The sequence below is a fragment of the Pagrus major genome, chromosome 5, assembly GCF_040436345.1.
Source record: "Pagrus major chromosome 5, Pma_NU_1.0".
Classification (NCBI taxonomy): Eukaryota; Metazoa; Chordata; class Actinopteri; order Spariformes; family Sparidae; genus Pagrus; species Pagrus major.
Window position 1 is genome coordinate 14,934,595 of NC_133219.1, and position 18,058 is coordinate 14,952,652.

At 45.9% G+C, this 18,058-nt stretch overlaps 1 protein-coding gene across 9 annotated transcripts in view; it reads right to left on the reverse strand.

Moving 5' to 3' along the window:
• Positions 1–18,058, reverse strand: part of fbrsl1 (fibrosin-like 1) — a 286,306-nt gene that overhangs the window by 35,186 nt on the left and 233,062 nt on the right. For all 9 annotated transcript variants that reach the window (XM_073465902.1, XM_073465901.1, XM_073465900.1 and 6 more), the window contains one exon: positions 2,791–2,839. In XM_073465902.1, the coding sequence (XP_073322003.1) occupies positions 2,791–2,839 (49 nt within the window). The remainder of the gene's footprint in view (positions 1–2,790; positions 2,840–18,058) is intronic.

Here is an 18,058-nt window from a genome sequence, read left to right on the forward strand (position 1 = left end):
CCTGAACCGTTTCATTAACATGACAGACTGTGGGCCTGTGTGCAATTTGGACTTAACCTCAACTGTTCTGTACCCGCAACAGCTCACCGAAATAAAGTTCAGAAAGGAGCACAATGTTGAAAAGTAAGGAAGAGGTAAAAGAAACAACAGTCATTACCTAGAGAAATGTACAAGCCAAACATCATCACAGCATTATATATTTATGTGGGCCATAATGTTTGTGTGTGCATTTGTCTGACTGTCTCCCAGCCGACAGCCTGACAGGCCTGGTGATCAGAGGAAAGCGGGCTTTTCATTGGTCCCACAGGACTGTGAGTGCGACCGGTAATGGGACATATACGCCGCATTCTAAACCAGAGGAAAACAGCCTGTGGGCCGCTCTGTATCACACATACACACATTACACACAGAAAAAAACAGTCCAGGCCAAAGACAAACTGTCCTAGAATCCGCTACAATACAAGTCATCAGCACTGGAACGGGAGAAAAAGAGCCGGCCGAGCTGCGCGTGACAACACCTTCCTCATGGTCACCAAATCACTTCATCACACGGCTGGTGCCTCGCCCTTTTCTAACCCCTAATTCTAATCTGGTGCCCTTCTACTACATTACTGTTTCTTCCAAACAGGATCTGGTTGATCTGTGTGACAATCAGGAGAGACGCTGATTGGATTATCTGGATGTAATTCCACGGTCCTAATCCTCATCCCTGTGTGCACATTAGCAAGATCCACAGAGGCCTTCGTTCGCCAGCTGACATAGAAGGGGTGTTTGAGCGTGTGGATGTGGGTAAAAGACAGCAGCTACGTCTGTGCATGTGCCTGTACTAGCAGTTCTTCATGGCAGAGTATGTTTATACGCAGCCATGTTCTGTGCGGGCATGCAGGGAAATAAGTCAACACCCTGACAGCTGACAACAGCGGTAGTCCAGCAGCCTGGTGGAGGATAGATGGAGTCAGACGCGGTCTAGTTGTTTTCTAAACCATGCAAGTCTGGAAGTCATTGTCATTGTGAACGCTGGTTTCACGGAGCCAGCACTGGTCACAGGTCATCTACATCACACAGCCGGCAGGCCTGGTTTCTCTCCTCCTTGTCAGCCATGTTTTTCCACTAAGCAGTCAAAGCTACTGTGTTAAACCAAGCAACACCTTTATATGCTGTTGAGAGGGAGTCTAGCTTTCACAGTTCATGTTCTGATGTGGAGGCGAATGAAACAGAGGTCAACAAAAAAACTCTAATTTGGGGTTATCAAGAGGCAGGAGGTAGATTAAAAGTGATGCTACAATCTCTGCATCATTCCCACGCAGGTACAAGTGAAATTCAGAGGAGCGGTGACCCAAATTAAAACCAAGATCATAAACAAAACTAGTTAAAAGCCGTTTTTACAACAATCTCTAGCCCTGTAATACTAATATGTAATCCATGTATAGTTAAACGGACAGTGCAGCTAGGGGTCTCTTAATCAGAACAATCAAAACAAATGATGTAGTTAGATGATGTTTTCAAGAAGTGTGGGAGTTGTTGTCTTTATTGTTAAACAACCATCAATATAAATCTACCTACGTGATTAAAAAGACAGAAAAGCCTCATGCTATGTTTAGTCACGCTTGGCGACTTCCCTCCTCACTCTCTGACGTATCATCTGATGTTTCCCCTGGAGTTATAGTGACAGGCAACCAAATGAAACACGCTGTTAGCTTGACTTAAATTACAGATTTCTCTGGGTTTGCTCACTAAGGAAAATGTAAATACACAAGTCAGCAAAACATAAAACAAAAGTCTGATCGTTTTCAGACATTTTAATGCAGAAAAGTTACATATTGCATCTTTAAGTTTGACCCTGAGTGCTACATTTTAGCAGCAGGCTTTACCTCAGAAAATTTTACACAAAACTGACATCCCAGTTAACACTGACATGGTGTCTATTATGATGAAATTTTTACCCAGTCCAGTTGAGGAGTGCTGATCTGATAGTCCAGTCTGTCCTGCAGACATAACCCCCCCAAATCCTGCTCATATGGCCATACTTTACACTCTTCTGCACTTCCACCTCCTTCCTCCTCTGCTTGTGTTAATGGCCCTGCTTCCTGGTTCTTGCCCTGAGGGGACGTGGTCTGCATGCTGCTATCTGTCACTAGTAGGCTGATCGTGCCTCTCCTCCCTTCCCCGCCTCCCTGCAGTCACACTTGTCACCTCTCTCCCTGCTCTGACCCAGCAAGCGTCATTGCATTTAGTGGATATGCAGGTGCAGCTCACATTCTTTGCCCGCATGGTATACACCAACACATGTATGTGATTGTAAAGGGACACACAAAAGCACAAGTCACGCAAAATCATGCATGAACATACAAAAGCAAAGGCCTTATAATCCACATATGAGCATATGTGAGCGCACACACGGAGTTTGTGTTGTCTGGGGGGCTGACAAAGCTCTTTCTCTCTCTTTCCTTTGGCATCCATTATGGACCAGGCCTGCTGTTAGAGAGCTTGTATTGCCTGAGGGAAGTTCCCATTTGTGGGAGCATGTGGCAGGGAGGCTCTAAATCCCCTCTAATGAACCAATATGTAGGAGGGCTAAGCCTTTGGCGGGGACGTCCAAGAAACGCTATTCCGTACCCAGGCAAAAATGTATGCATATGTAGTCACCAGACCTTGCTAATGTCTACTGACATTTAAATCTGAATGGGAGCTGCAGGATTAAAGCAGAGGAGATTTGGACTCATTCGCAAAACCCAGTTGTTGTTGTTATGAGTATGAATGAGGCAGAGAGAAAACAGTGCGGGCTCTTACCTTTGGGTGTGGTGGGGGAAAAGAGCTTCTCTGATCCTACATCAGACACCTGGAAAAACAAGAAGGCAGACCTTTAGTGGATTTGTCTGATGAGCTGAATCAGTAGCAGACTTTGGTCAATCCTATTAAAAAACCCTGACTCATATAATTTAATATTATTCATCAAAACTAATGCAAGCTCTGACACACATTTGGTTTGCTCAGCAAAACGGTCATTCAGCCAGAAACATGGCCACAAGCGCTGGGAATGAAGAGTCAAACAGCATCATACAGTCAATCAAAAGACTCCAATCGGCCAGCGAGAAGAGCTCCCTCTGTACCTGAAGGTCCCTGTCTGGCTTTTTCCTGTTGAGGTAACATTAGGTGGCACTGTTGTGCCACCTGAAAACCCTCCAAAGAAATGCTGTCAAAGACGGAGGAAGTCAGCAAGGTGGCTATGCAGCATTAGAACACAAAGGCTCCTGCATACATGCTGCCGCTCAGAAATCACATTTTGTTCTGCAATATTTTGAATCAAATAACATATCTCATGAATAGAATGTGGTTCCACTGTAAAAGCAATATCCTCATTTCACAAATTCAATATCAAAGACAATCTCAGCCCATACTGGAGGTAAACATATGATCTGTCAACAACATGAGCGTTCATTGGGTCAAAAACAGTTGTTACTGATTTGGCTGATGTTACCGACAGTGAGCAGTTGAAACCTGGTGGACCGCAGTGAAATGTAGATTGAGTCACTTGACAGAGAAAGGCATCTCACTATGAAGTGATAGTGGAGACTTCTAGACTAAACACTGCAAGGTATTTTCCTCTCTGCTTTAGATGGATATGTAGATTCTGGCAAGCAGCACCTAAATCAAAACACACCATACATTTTTATAAAAATGTTCACTGGCCAGATGGGAAATTTTTAAACACTATGACCGAATAGCAGTAAACCCGCACAAAACCTGATATTGTGCAAAATTCCATAGCAAAGCGTGTGTGTGCTTGGATGATAATATTAACAATGAAAATCCTCCTCAGCCTGTTATATCAACCCATATAGGGGTTTTGTTTAAAGCCGCGTTTTCCCTTTGCTTCAGATCCTCTCATCTGGGTTCTGCACACTTGTAAAAAGCTGCAAGAGCTGAACATATGTTCCTACCAAAGGGCCCGAGTGTCCTTAACTGCCATGCTTGTATTTTATGCGGCACAAAGGGAGCATATGTAAAGAATGAACAGTGAATCAGAGTGAGTGCAAGAGAGACGGAGACAAAAAGAGAAAGCAAATGATTTTGTAAACACAGATGGCTGTCCTTGGCATCCGTGTTAGTTCTTCTTCACAAGTGTTTTGAGGACGTCCTCTTCTTTCCAAGACCTCCCAATTTCTCCTTCACTGCCACTGTGTTACTGTTCTCCACAGTGTTTGTCTGTCTGTGCTTGATGTCTCGGCTCAGCGTTAACCACAACACTGCTGATTCTCTCAACGATTTCCTTAATTCACACAGCAGCAGGGGTGGACTCTCAGTACATTTATTCAAGTACTATACTTATGTACTATTTTCAGGTACTGAGGGTATTTTCAGTTTCTGATACTTTATTCTTCTACTTCTACTACATTTTGGATGCAATATAGCACTTTTTACTCCACTGTATTTATTTGATAACTTTAGTTACAAGTTCCTTTGCAGATTCAGATAATGTAAAATAAAATATTGTGTAAAATAAATATAAACTAATAGATTGATGTATTGTTATAGATTCAGCGAACCAGTAGTATATAAAGTAATTAAGATGAGCTCCACCTTTACCAGCTGCAATATTAAAGTAATGAACACATTAACTCATCACTGATTACAATCCATATACAATATATATATTACACCGTGGTAATGCAACTACACTGCAAGTTAAGCTCAAGATTTTACATTTAAATCATGCAAGCATTGTTAAACACTGATATCATGAGATTCTTCAACATTTTTAGTGATGACATTTCTACTAGTGCAGTGTGACCATATTGGTTATGAGATTAATAACTGACACTATTTATAGAAAGACTGGTCAACCAGTGTGTTAAACGTAGTTCAATAACCTGATGCAATAATAAACAGAGGTCAAAAACACCTCTTAAGTTTTGTCTTGATAAGCGGGACATTTAAAGGAGGGCGAACACTCAGCTGAATAGACATGTTTCCTGTTTCCTCTTACAGTAGACTATAGAGGAAAACACAGAGTGTTATGCATTGCCCTCTTTCAGTCTCCCAGAACCGGGGCGCCAGGCTGCAACACAGGCTCTTTGTTAGCTTTGGACGACATTAAACGCTCCAGTACCAAGCCTCAGCGCTGCTGCAGCACAACCTCAGCCTTGAATCACGGCCCCGGAGGCCCGAGAAGAAAAATATGGGCTCAGGATGAAATGAAGCTTGTCAAATGGACACGGGAGCTGGCTCAGGGACTTGCTTAGTGTGGCACGGGGTCACAAAAGCAAAAAAAAAAAAAAAATGAAAAGACAGGGTAGGTCATGTCATAACTCACAGCAGTTCAAAACAATTCTTATGAGCAGAGTGGTTATCCAGAGAGCAAGGCAGACATAACGTTCCAGAGAAAGAGAACAGAAAATGCTGTGTTTACCATGTGCCAAGAAGACCTAGTTCTCCTTATTCTGGCCGTTTTGAACGTGCACTGAGCTTTTTTATATTCCAAACGTATTCCAAGGAACATCAACAACCAATATTTAGGTTTTAATGTTGTGTTTTGCACCTGCCAGGTCTGTGTGAGTCAGTTGTATAATCCACAATTACAAGGCCGGCTTACAAAAGCACTTCTTAAAAAGGCATGTCAAGACAGAGCCCTGATTTGGCTAGCTGTTGTTTTTGTAGAACTTTCTGGGTTTCGCTGGTCAAGTTGACATTTTTTCACGGGGCTGTGCTGCCGGCAGTCTGAGCTGCCTGCGGTTGTGGTGTGCAGAGGTCATGTATAACAAATTCTTCACACTCTCTTTGTTGAGGGAACCCTGGCTGCCATTAAAAACAGACAGGGAAAGACGAGACAGAGGGAAAATATATATAGAGAAAAAGAGGCAGACAAAGAAAAAAAGAGGAGCAAAGGCCAGGTTTTCCAAAGGAAATAGGGAAATTTAACCATTTTTAAAAAAAATGGGGGAAATTCAAGCCACATTGCCTGGAAGCCAAAAGCCCTTGGAGCGGGCCGCAGGAAGCCTGACCTTTGAGGGGGCCGTCTGCTATCTGAGCCTGGGGCTTCAGGGGCCTGGCCTCCTCTCTGGAGGGCCGTCAGCGGGCCTCAGCTTTCCTTCCCTATTCTATTCATTAGCCATGCTTTATGATTCAGCTTCCTCTGAGCCACACAAGAGCTCCCTGAGGAAAGAGACTGCTGGAGAGAGGGAGAAAAAAGGGAGTGAGACTGAGGGAGGGGGAAAAAAAGCAAGAGGGAGGTCATAGGGCCCAGCCGGGGCCCAGCTCTCAGCAGCTGTGAAATCCTTCCGTTTCCTCGGCAGGCGTAAAAGGAATGAGGGGGAGAAAGAAAAAGAAGGAGGCCAGGGAGGGAGCTGGGCCAGTAAACCCACCATCAGAGTGCTAACTCCCTAAAGAGCCACACGCAGAACCATAATTCCCAGATTTAGGGAATGCCAAATTACAAATTACACTGCTGTTTGTTTTAAAAAGTCCCCAACTTCCCTGAACACCAATGACTTATTGGCTGCATAAATCTCTAGATAATAGCTGATCCGCAGAGGGGGAGCAGAGAGGCAGAACCCCTTGCCAGCAATAAGTGAGACATTTACTGCGAGGAGAAATTGCATTTGCTGTCACAGCAAAGAAACGGGGGGGTCTTTGCACATTTTCCATGTCCACATCGCTTTTACTTAACAACACAGCAAGCTAATTAATTTAGTAAATCTGAGACAAGCTTAATTGCACTTTTTTTTGTGTGTTAAAACGTTTCCTCGCTTAATTTAAGCACAATGGGCCGACTGAGCGAGGCGATGCAGGCAGCAAGGGAGGGCGGTATAATCAACTGAATGACCTTCAGGCATAAATTTATGAAAGGCATTGATCAGTTAAGGCTGTGATTTCACCGAGACTGGAAGGTCAGCAATTACCTAGATTCAATTAACCTCATTTAGTAAAGACTGCTGAGAGACCAATTTTTCTCCCCACAACCCCCCACCCACCGAACCCCCTGCTTTATATCAAACGATCCCCAGGCCGTCCATCTACCTTTGATCTGAGAGCTCCTATTGCATGCCCTGCATTCCTTGGAGCTGAGCAAATTATCTCTAAACAGGAAGGCATTTTTGCAGCCAGAGGTTAGGTAAACCCAGACTAAATAAAACCAAATTCCTAATACAGCCCCCCCAACCCAGCACAGCAGGTAAAAGCCTTTCCCCTCCCTGGCAGAGATATAATTTCTACACAGGCTGGCAGTGCTATCACAACAGCTGTAGTGTGAAAACAAAGAAACCTGTCAGTAGGCTTTGTTGTGGGCTCATGCCTGCAAAGACTATAATTACAATTTAGTTCTGAGTCATTTGGCGCATGCTATGTTCTTGACAGACTGTTGTAGGACAAGTGGTAAGGCGGCTAATCTTAACACTTATGTACCACAAACCAAACACGAGCCAACAAGTTTTCAAATTGACATTTCGCTGACTTGAAAAGGAAACTAAAAAACACAAAGCTCAATATCAAAAACAATTTAACAGCAGTACAAAAGATGATCAATTGCGCAAAATGATCCATGCAGATATAAATCAACTTCACACCCCTCAGTGAAGCTACAGCTAGAAGCACGTTTTCCTCCTATATACTGTAATTGTGGGTAAGAGAGTAATAGGAAACGAACACAGTACATTGTGGTGCACGCTAAATGAGTGGGTCAAATGTCCTCGGTGTAGGAGAAGACACTTGGTGGTCCTGTATAAGAGTACAAAGCTACTCTGTGCTGTATTGATCTGACAAGACATGGCACTAAAAGACTTATCAGGAAGCATGAAAGAAAGAAAGAAAGAAAGAAAGAAAGAAAGAACCAGAAGAGAAGAAGGGAACCGGGCAAGAGGGCACGTATCCTGGCATGGGCGATCAGGCTCTCAATTACCCTGGTTGGACTTGTCTGTCCATGGATCCACACTCAGCACACCTCCCTACCACATACCTACACACACACACACACACACACACACACACACACACACACACACACACACACACACACACACACACACACACACACACACACACACACACACACACACACACACACACACACACACACACACACACACACTCACACACACTGTTAATTTGCTTCCCTGCTTGGTGTTTCATCACTGTCAACTTCCTCCTTCACTGCCCTCTCTTCCAATTTCACATTTACTGTCACCTGAAGTCCTGTGTTTGCTCTCTTTTCACGGTTGTACCCACATATTTTTTCTTTTAATGGCCCAGTGTATCAGATTTAGGTGTATAATCACTTGAAACTAAGGGCAGATGTGTTTTTGTTATCTTAGAATGAGCCTTATATATCTACAGAGAAAGCAGGCCCTCTTCCTTGAAGTCTGCCATGTCGCACCCACTCCTGCCACCCTTTCAACCCAGTCGTCCGCTAAAGCTACTTTCAGAATAAATGCTGCATTAGCCAGGCACAGTGGGCCTACAGCTCCCAGGCTGCAATGGGAGACACCAAATTAATTATCTCCCCTGCATTTGTCCTCGCACCGTTCCAGAAACTTAATGACCTCCCGAGCGGTCGTTTATTATAAGCCGCAGCGGTGTTACGCATTCCCAGGGCAGGGAACAGGCAGCGTCTACCTTAGCTCCAATTCCCACCCACCACCGCCGCCACCACCGCCTGCTTGTCAGAACAGGTGTGGGCCAGCAAGACTGCAAACCCCCAGCGAGCGTGATGGGATATACAGCAACGGAAAAGAAGAAACCTCCCACGCAACTGTCAACCAACAGATACTCGCCTCAACTGGAGCATCATTAAGATGATAATGAATTCCATAGTGACCGTGTAGAATGGAGTGGTCTCTCCTTGCACACACACAAAACACACACAAACCGCTTTATACTTAGCCCCGAGTGCCATTTTCATCACCACGTATAATGACATGTGTGTACGTGTATGTGAGTGTGTACGACAGAGGGCCAGGGCTGACAACTCCTGCTCCCTCTCCCCCTAGCAACAGACGCAGGGAAATGAATGCCGAGAGAGGAGCAGGGGGGCTTGAGCTTTGTGTAAAATATTACCCTTCGTCTCGCTTACCGCACCCTCCCTTCCCTCCCCTGGCTGTGCAGCAGTTGCTAGCCCTTATCACGGCTGCCTGTCAGTTTAGTATACAAATTAGCAGTCTATCAGGGGAATGCAGGGGCCTGTTTCATCAGTAGGGAGAAGGGCAGAGGCACGCATTGCATTAAAGTCTCTCGCTGCTGCAGACAGAGAGGGTCACAAATCAACGCCTCAGCAGGCCCACAGCCAGCACTAACCAGATAAGGAGAAATGAAGGAAAAAGGACAAGGCATATTTCACTGGAGAGGATCCGGACCTGCTCAAACTCCCTGCAAGGACTCGGGATGAAGGATGGAGGAGGGCTGGTAGGGGGGTATAAGGATGGGAGGAGGTCACAAATCACAATTTCAACCCCACAGATTACACAGTAACAAAAAAGGACATGTGAACCAGGTATGGAATGAAAAAACTAAAGAATTCCCATTTATAAAATGTCAATGACAGAGTCGGAGCAAGTGCTATCAGTTGATTATCAAGTACATTTTGCAGGAAATTAGGGCTAGCACATCCCCACTTTCTCCTGTGAAGTGAACCTGTGCATGTTAATGCCAGCAGAGACAAAACGGCTGCGAAGGGCTCTCATTAAGTGGCATAATGCAATGAGGCACAGTCTAAATTGCGGCAATAAAAGCCGACAGACAAATCATCTCGACCATCGCAATCCATTTAACTCAATTAATGCAACACCAGATCTGAGCTCAGTGGTTTAAAAGCATGCGTGGCTCTCCTCCCTTGTCACGCTTGGGGGAATTGGGGGGGAGCATCAGGAGAGGGAGTTAGTAGTATCTCTTTTAGGGTGAGGTAAGTGTCAGTGTAGCACAACCATCGTACTTTGATTAAGTCCTGCTTGAGACCATGGAAATGGGGAAAGGGAGAAAGACCGAGAGATAAAGGCAACGGGAGATGGAAAACAAAGGCAAGAGATCACAGTAGCTCTGTTCGGCGCAGCACAGCTGACTTTAGAAAAGGCGTGGCCTCCTTCCCTTTTTAATGTCAAAATGTGTGCTGGCAGCGATAAGAGCCGCAGGTAATCTCCCGGTGGAATCAGGGGGCTGTTCGTCATTACTCTCTGGCCCTGATATAGATCAGAGCAGCGGTGGCTTCTCCTGGCTCTCCAGGCTTCTCAGCAGCAGAGATGGCAGATAGCCCTTTAAGACACAGCTCGCTGCACCCTGATTCGCTGGTCAACAGCCACAACCAAATCCCGGCTCCCTCGGGGGGCAGCTGCGAAGAGGTATGATAGGACGGGTCACGGAAACTCACTGTCCCCATATCCACATCATCCTTTTGTTGTAAAGCCTTTACCCCATTGTCAGTGTGGGTGGTGGAAAGTAAAAAAAAAACCTTTCTGGATGTTATTGTCTGAGAGGCAGGATAACAGACAGGCGGATTATTTCAAAAACAGCTTTCTCCAGAGCTCTCACAATGCGGCACCGTTGTTGCTGTGGAGAGGATCCTGGAGGAGATAATAATAATATTCCTAGTCAGAGCCTTTGCTGCAGTAGAGCTGCCTTCTAACAGAGAGATACACATCATTCTGACTGGCCCGCCGTGACATAATCGCCCTGCGGAGAGCTGCAGGCAAGCTTGGTAGGCAAACCACCTCTCACTGCAGCTTGTTAAGAGAAAGGTGGCTTTAAGCACAGCTCAATAGAAACTCCTATTGAACTTGTTTTCTTTTCACTCCATCTGAACAATGTCTAGGTGAGTCATAGCCCACCTCGGGCTACACAAGTTACATTTCTTCCTTTCTTCCTCTCTCTTAAGAATGCACTGAGCTTTTGACTTGGATGAATTTGCTAAGAGGGGAAAACAACAAACTCGACAGGATCTTAAATAATGCAGCGATAAAAAAGCTGTGACCCTTTCCCTTGCCTCAGCCCACACACTCTGAAATTTCTTCTGCAGTGAAAGACAGCACACAAAGAGAAGAAAAGGCAGAGCTGGCGCTACATGGAAATGTGTGGTAGGCATTGGTTTGCTCCTCTGGGCACGGACACCTTTAATGAGAGGAAAAAATGCGCAGCGAGAGGCAGATCTCACCCGTACTATGCCAGTGATTTTGAGTAATATGAATCACCTCCCCTCTAACACAAATAAATATTGTTCTAATACTAGTGGGAGTTAAAAGCTAGCTCCGGGTTGGGAGAACTATCAGGGATCCAGTCATTCTGCATCCCACAGCCTCCCAAACCCTACACCGTGCTCACACTAGACGCCTGTGATCCCTGACCTTTCAGCTTGGCTCTCTGCTGAGCTCACAGTTTATCAGTGTGATGGGGGGTGTGAAGTTGTTGATGCTGGTTTAGTAACAGCATCTCTCCTAAACTACAACAGCAGCTGAAATGAGGCAAGGGGAATTCAGGAATTCATCTCGGCATCTTACTCATATGTCTGCTGCAACCGTGAAAGTCGGCCAGCCTCTCAGGATCAATAGAGCCACTTGCCCTGCAGAGGAATGACGGGGGGGGTTGGGGGAGTGGAAAACTGGAAATGGAGCAGGGAAGACTGGCACCCATTGCCACATGTCCCATCTGTCTCACACCACCACCACCACCACCACCACCACCCTTGCCACTTTAAGGCACACTATCCACCGTGCAAGCACAAACAAACATGGTATGCACTATATATAAAAAGTCTCAGACCTCCAAAGCCCCCAGGTCATGTTGGAAAGGGATGTGGCACGTTAAGTGGAATTTACTTCTGATGCAGACATCAGGCCTCAGGTTTCTGGCAGCTGTAACCCAAGCTTCTCCCTGAGGCCTCACTGCAGGGTTGGACAGGACATCCAATGCCCAGGAAGTCACCTTTAGAAATACCTTCACTGCTCAGCTGCCCTTATAAAAAGAAGGAGGCTGTCGTGGTGGTTGTTGGAGGTCACAGTTTCCAGTATAAGGTGGTGTTTACAATGGACAGACTTTCATTTCATTACCAAACACAGAGAGGTGAGATTGCTACTGGAAGAAGGATATGTTGTTTTTTTTTCTACTTGAGAGATATAAGCTGCTGCTGAGGTCTGTTCTGTTAGTGTGTTGTTTTGTTCCGAGTTTACAGAACAGGAATTTAATATAGAACGTGGACCTCAGCTGCCCACAGTACGCCCACTGCTGTGTCACACCAATTTATCCTTCAGACTCTGATGTTGTCTTTTTATTGACATCAGTACGTGACAGAGTTTTGACTCTAAATTGAGCTATGACCCCTCTTCCCACACACACGTCTCTTTCGTGGCATGGCATAGCGCTCGAGCTCTTCTGTCACTGACAGTCCAGATGTGTGCCTTAATGTGGGGCGGGTGGCAGTGTATAAATAACCACGATGACAGTAGGATATTTGCTCTGTACGGGCGGAGGTGATGGAGGGGGTGCTGGCGAGCTAACTGTGTACCTCTGGGGAGTCCGGCACAAGCTAGTTTAACGCCAACGCGACAACTGCAGAGACCTTGTGAGAGAGCTTATGGCTTCAGACTTCACACTTACTGTGTAACATCATTCTAGCACACCACACTGTGACCTGACCTTGACAGCGGGCCATGTTACTCGTGGTTTTCAGTTACAATGATCTGCACTATTGCAACTGCATGGGAAATAGTTATGAATCGCATAGAATTATGATAACTGCAGCTTATAGTGCTGCGTACAGAGTGAGCAGTCCATCAGCACTTGAGTAGAGGTCAGTTTTATTAACCTTAAACTCAGTTCAGATTATTACCGAACACTCACAGCAACCTACACTTCTTGTAATTGCACAATAATAACAAACTAATGTGCTGTAATTGTCCATTCTGTGAGCTCGGCTTCTTTTACGAGCCGTGGTGAACTCTGTGTAAACCCACCGGCTGTTATCTCTGATAATAACATAACACCTGTGGAGGAATTTGATCTGGCATCCATCTGAACACAAATCCCTGGACAGAAGAGAAGGGCAGGGTGCAGAGGATATATTTGATGTGTTTGCATTGCTACAGCAGATTTATGAGCAATCACTGCAGCGAGGACGATTAAAAGTTGTTGGCCATGCCAAGTGTATGCACAGCATCGTTTGCTCTGGATTAAAATATAATGAAGCAAGTGAATGCAACTTTGTCTTACATGCAACTCCTTAAATTATTCAAGTGGAAAGGAAAAACAACAGGCAAAGAATATTCCCGAGAGCACTGATACCCTTTTCTGGGCTTGTTCATGATGGCAACAATGAATATCTTAGCACTCGTTAAAAGCTTTGTTTTCCTTGGGAGTCTCAGCGTATGAGCAGACTAAATGAGCAAAAAGGACGCCAAGTCACATGCAGGGGCCAGTCATTTTCACTTGCAGTATGTTGGCTCCGGTGATGTTACTGGAGTTTGTACATAATGCATTGGATTGATTTTATTTGATGTGCAGCGAGGTTAAACAGCTCATTACCACAGCCCTGAATCTACTCATTAAACCAGCTTCCTGTCAATAAAACAAACGTGACAATCACACTCTTAAAACTACCTCTTAAATGGTGAGCATTTTCAAAAGGATGCCTGCTCCAGCCATTGGTTGTCTAAGTGGTGCTGATAACTGGTTTAATTAGCTGTGTCATTTAAAAACTAGTGTTTGTTTTTCTAAAGCAATTTCTATTTCCTTGAACTTCATTTCAACATCTGCACGTCCAGAAACACTCAGCCTGGCTCAGGTGGCTCCTGTCTGTATTTGAATAAGAGATATGCAAACAAATGAAGTCAAGGCAGCAGCTTGTGTGCTCAAGCAGCCTTTTCTCACATTTGAGAGAATCCTTGGATTAGTCGGCCCAGGCTCCAGGGCCTTTATACTGCATGCTATTCATCCAGCAGGGAAGGAAAAGAGGCTGTTTGCATTTCATGTCTGTCAGTGGTAAAGATGTGTGTGGTTGGACAGTTGAGGCCAGTGCAAACAGAGTCCCAAATGAAAAGGTGAACATTATTGTCGACAGAAGCCAGATGAGCCCTAATGCGGGTTCCACAGGAGAAAAACCTCAGAGTATCTTTTCCTGACACTTTTCCTGTCAGTATAATTGAGGATTTAGTTGAGAGAAGAGGGTTTAATCAAGTGTTAAAAGCTGTGAGGCTGCGCACAGAAGGATGAAGAAGGGTTTGGGGTGATAGCTCAAGTCATGACGTATTTATGCAGCTCTTCTTAGTTCCCAACACACTGGTTGGGGCACAGTCACTGAAGGATCAAAAGCCATTGCTAAAGGAACATGTGCTGTTGTAGATCCAGACTAGCATATTTTATCAGCCCTGTTAACTGTTACTGCCGTTAATGTTTTTTTTAACATGCTCAGGTGCATTGCAGCAGGGGCTGCCCAGCTGGCCTTGTGAACCTGCGTGGCATCCCACCCTATGCCACCCTCCCACATGTAATTGGTGACCGAGTACGCCTTGCTGCACCCCTGTAACAGCTCTCTGAATACTCAGATCCCTGCCCAGGCCGTCACCCACATGCAAGATTGACAGGACCTTGGCAGAGTGCCAGTGTGGGGAGGCAAGAACTTCTGGTACAGCGCCCTTGCACCCACCACAGATCAATACCTCCATACGCAATTAGAGTAGCTGAAACAGATGTGCTCACAAGCTTCAGCGCTCTACCTACACTATTGACCACCATGCTACCACCTGCTTCCCATTACAGAAGCACACACACACACACACACACACACACGCACAGACACACACACGCACACACAAGAATGCTTGTACGCTTACAACAAACAGGCAGGCTGAGAAAACTTCCAGTTCTCCCACTGACTATACAGACAAATTCTACTTTCGGTAGTTGGTGCAAGCATAGCAATGCTTCCCCAGTACTGGATCACGGTAGGGGAATGCAGCGGGCATGTGTGGGCTGATGTGGTGGTGATAGGCCGGTGGAAACAGCTCTCCCACCTCCCTCTACCTCCTGCTGGGAGAAACTTCAACCTGTTTGTCTGACAGTTACACTTGTTCTGTCAGCTCAGCCCCCCACCATGTCACTAACAGGTGGCCTGTCCCTCACAGCAAAGTCATTTGCCTTGCACAGCAGTAGTCATGAGTAGCCCCGGCCAAGCTGCATTCAGGTTTCCAGCATTACAGCTCAGGCCAAAGAGAGAGAGGCAGTGGCAGAGTGCAGGGGAAAAGGCTGGGGGGAGGGAAAGAAGAAAAACCTCCTCCGATCAAATAAATGCCACTGTAAGCACAAGTGACAAGTCTTGTTTGGGGTTGTCCCTGCTCAGGGGCTGAAAGGCCAGCACTGCCTCATCTCCTCAGCTATGTCTGCAAGCAACAGGGGTGGGTGAGAGGGGGAGGGAGAAATGTCTGATTGGTGCCATAGCCAAGAGTGAGAGCAGCCCAATTATATTTCCTATCCCTCAAGAGCGGGCCAGCCCCCTCTGGTAGAGCGAAGCCTCTGCCATCTCTCCTCTCCTCACCTCTCAAGACACTGCAGATAGATAAATAAATGACAGCCCCACTGGGGCTTGGCCCAGCCGCCCAGAATACATTGCAGAGGCTGGCTGGCTGCCTGTCCGTTTGCTTTCACCTGGCATTACTGCAGATAGACATTTTTCACATTATTATCGTTGCTTTGTCTCCGTTGCCCTGTTCACTCACTGAGTTGTGGTTGATGATGGCGGCAGAGGACCGGAGGAGATTGGAAGGAAATGTCTCTTGTCAAAGTCAGCATAGCCTAGCTTAGCAGAAATTTAACAAGTTCCCTGGGCTCTCTCCATTCACTCTCTGACGGAGCACGGAGCCAGGACATGGCCTGCTGACAGCTCTGGGCATGTCACTGTCACTGACACTTGATAGGCCAGAGAAAGGAGAGGAGAGGCAACAGGGCTCAACCCCACAACACTCACACTTTACTACATGGCTCCATATTGCAACTCTGTTCTAGCCATAAAAAAACCCTATTGTTTGGAAATTTGACTGTCTAATATGACACAAATGTAAGCTAGCCTTGATCACATACAGACATGTTGCCTTCATTACTTTGCAAATGACTGTCTTTGGGCTGTCACTGTAAAAATGCTCAGCACTTGACGGAAAGCCAAACATCCCAGGATGTTTGTGTTTTTTCAGTAATAATCAGGTAGAAACCAACAGAGAAATGCTTGAGCTCAAACTGCATGTGTACCAGCATTTTTCCCCCCACACTCTCACCACTCCCCGACGGTTAAACCCAAAACCAGATGTTGCGGATCAGTGGGGATAAAAAACAAGGCGAATAAAAGTAGAGGGCGGAATGGTACGCATTAACTATAATCAAAAAGAAACAAAAAGGAGACCATGATGCTTTAATTACTTCTCACATATAATTTGGTTTTGTGGGGGCAAGCCAGGCCCTGCCAAGAAAAGAAAGATGAAAAGCAACTTAAATTACACGGAGAGAAAGTGCAGAGGCTTTTTACACATGGTCCATCTATTCTCCACAACTGTAGACAAGGCTGATGACTAGCCCCAAACCCTTGCTGTAAATTGTCCATGGAAAAAGAACTTAGACGCAGCCACGCTGGATCTAAGCTGTTCCGCATGGCCATGACTTAAAGAAAGGTGTTGAAAAATACTGACTGCAGACTCACAAAAAAAGTCTAAAAGAAATGTGTCGCACATGTGACGCACACGGTCTGTGAGCATCCAAATTGTAATGACAGCTTTCTGCTGTTTTGCTTAATTATTCATCATCTAAAATTCCCTTAAATAATGTGATTTTAATAATTTGTCATGCCATTCTGCCAAGTAGCTAAGGATATGCATTATGTTTGGCCACTGGAGAGAGCTTGGATGAGGCCTGAGTGAGGTGCCCTATGAATCTACTTCATAGCCGTCCTCTGTTTGCAAAGTCTCTCTTGACTCGCTGGTGTTGCCACAGTGCTAAATTGCACAGCTGTTCCACAATCTGTGGCGGTGTTAATTACCCAAATGTGAGCGGCAGCTCGTCAGTTCCTCACTAACGAAGGGGCCTGCTTTCCAGCGAGGGTGCCGTATGTTTGGCATGTAGACCCATTTCCACCCAACGCTCCCCAGGCTGCACACGGACCACCCGACACATCCGCATCCTGGAGAAGACGCATCTAATTAAAGCTCCCGACTCAAATCTGCTTACTAAGGGGGAAAAACACGCGGGCTGGATTAAAAGATGGAGAGAGGGGTGGGGGGGGCTTTAATACACTGCGAGTGAAAGGGCTTAGGAGGAAATATGAGAACTTTCAATAGTAAGATCCCAGGCAAGGCTGGAAGGAGACGCTGTGTGAATGTGAGCCGATCAGTCAGCGTTTGTCAGTCTGATCCCTTAGCACTCCCAAAGCCCCCAGGCAGAGACAGACAGGCAGGTTGTTTTCTAGAAAAGTGGCTTCTTAACTCTCCTGGTTAGCCCCTCTTCCAAGGACATGTACATCAATTCTCAACTGTTAGAACATGGACTGACAGAACTCAACAGCCTCTGCACTTACCGATCCGGCCAAAAAATGAGCACAAATAATGACGTGCAACTTTGGTGGTGTTTAACAGCAGCTGCATATAGAAATCTGCCTTTTATCCCTCTCACAATCTCCTATGATGACAGAACATGACGGTGAAACCCTCTCCAGTCACTGTAAACTGTTAATGCACTGCATTACACAGTACATCACCCCACTTCTTGCGTGCAATGTTCAAAACAAAGGTGTTAAGAACTCCCCTCATGAATCATACTTGCTGGCTAAAAGCCTAGCTGCAGTGTACCACCCACCTCCGGTTATACATGAACACCACAGCCTGAAGTAGCACTGGGAGACTACATAATGAATGCATGAAGCTAGGTGTCATGGGGGCTCGTATGGTGCACAAAACGATGGGGCAATTAGGCCCACACGACACCTCGGGATGGCGTGATGAAGGACTCCTGGGCTCGTCTCCTCCGCCTCTGCTCCTCTATCATTAAGGATTGAGCAGCCACATCTGGCTAATGGCACGCCTGGGGTTCCTGCTCAAACACTGTGCCACGC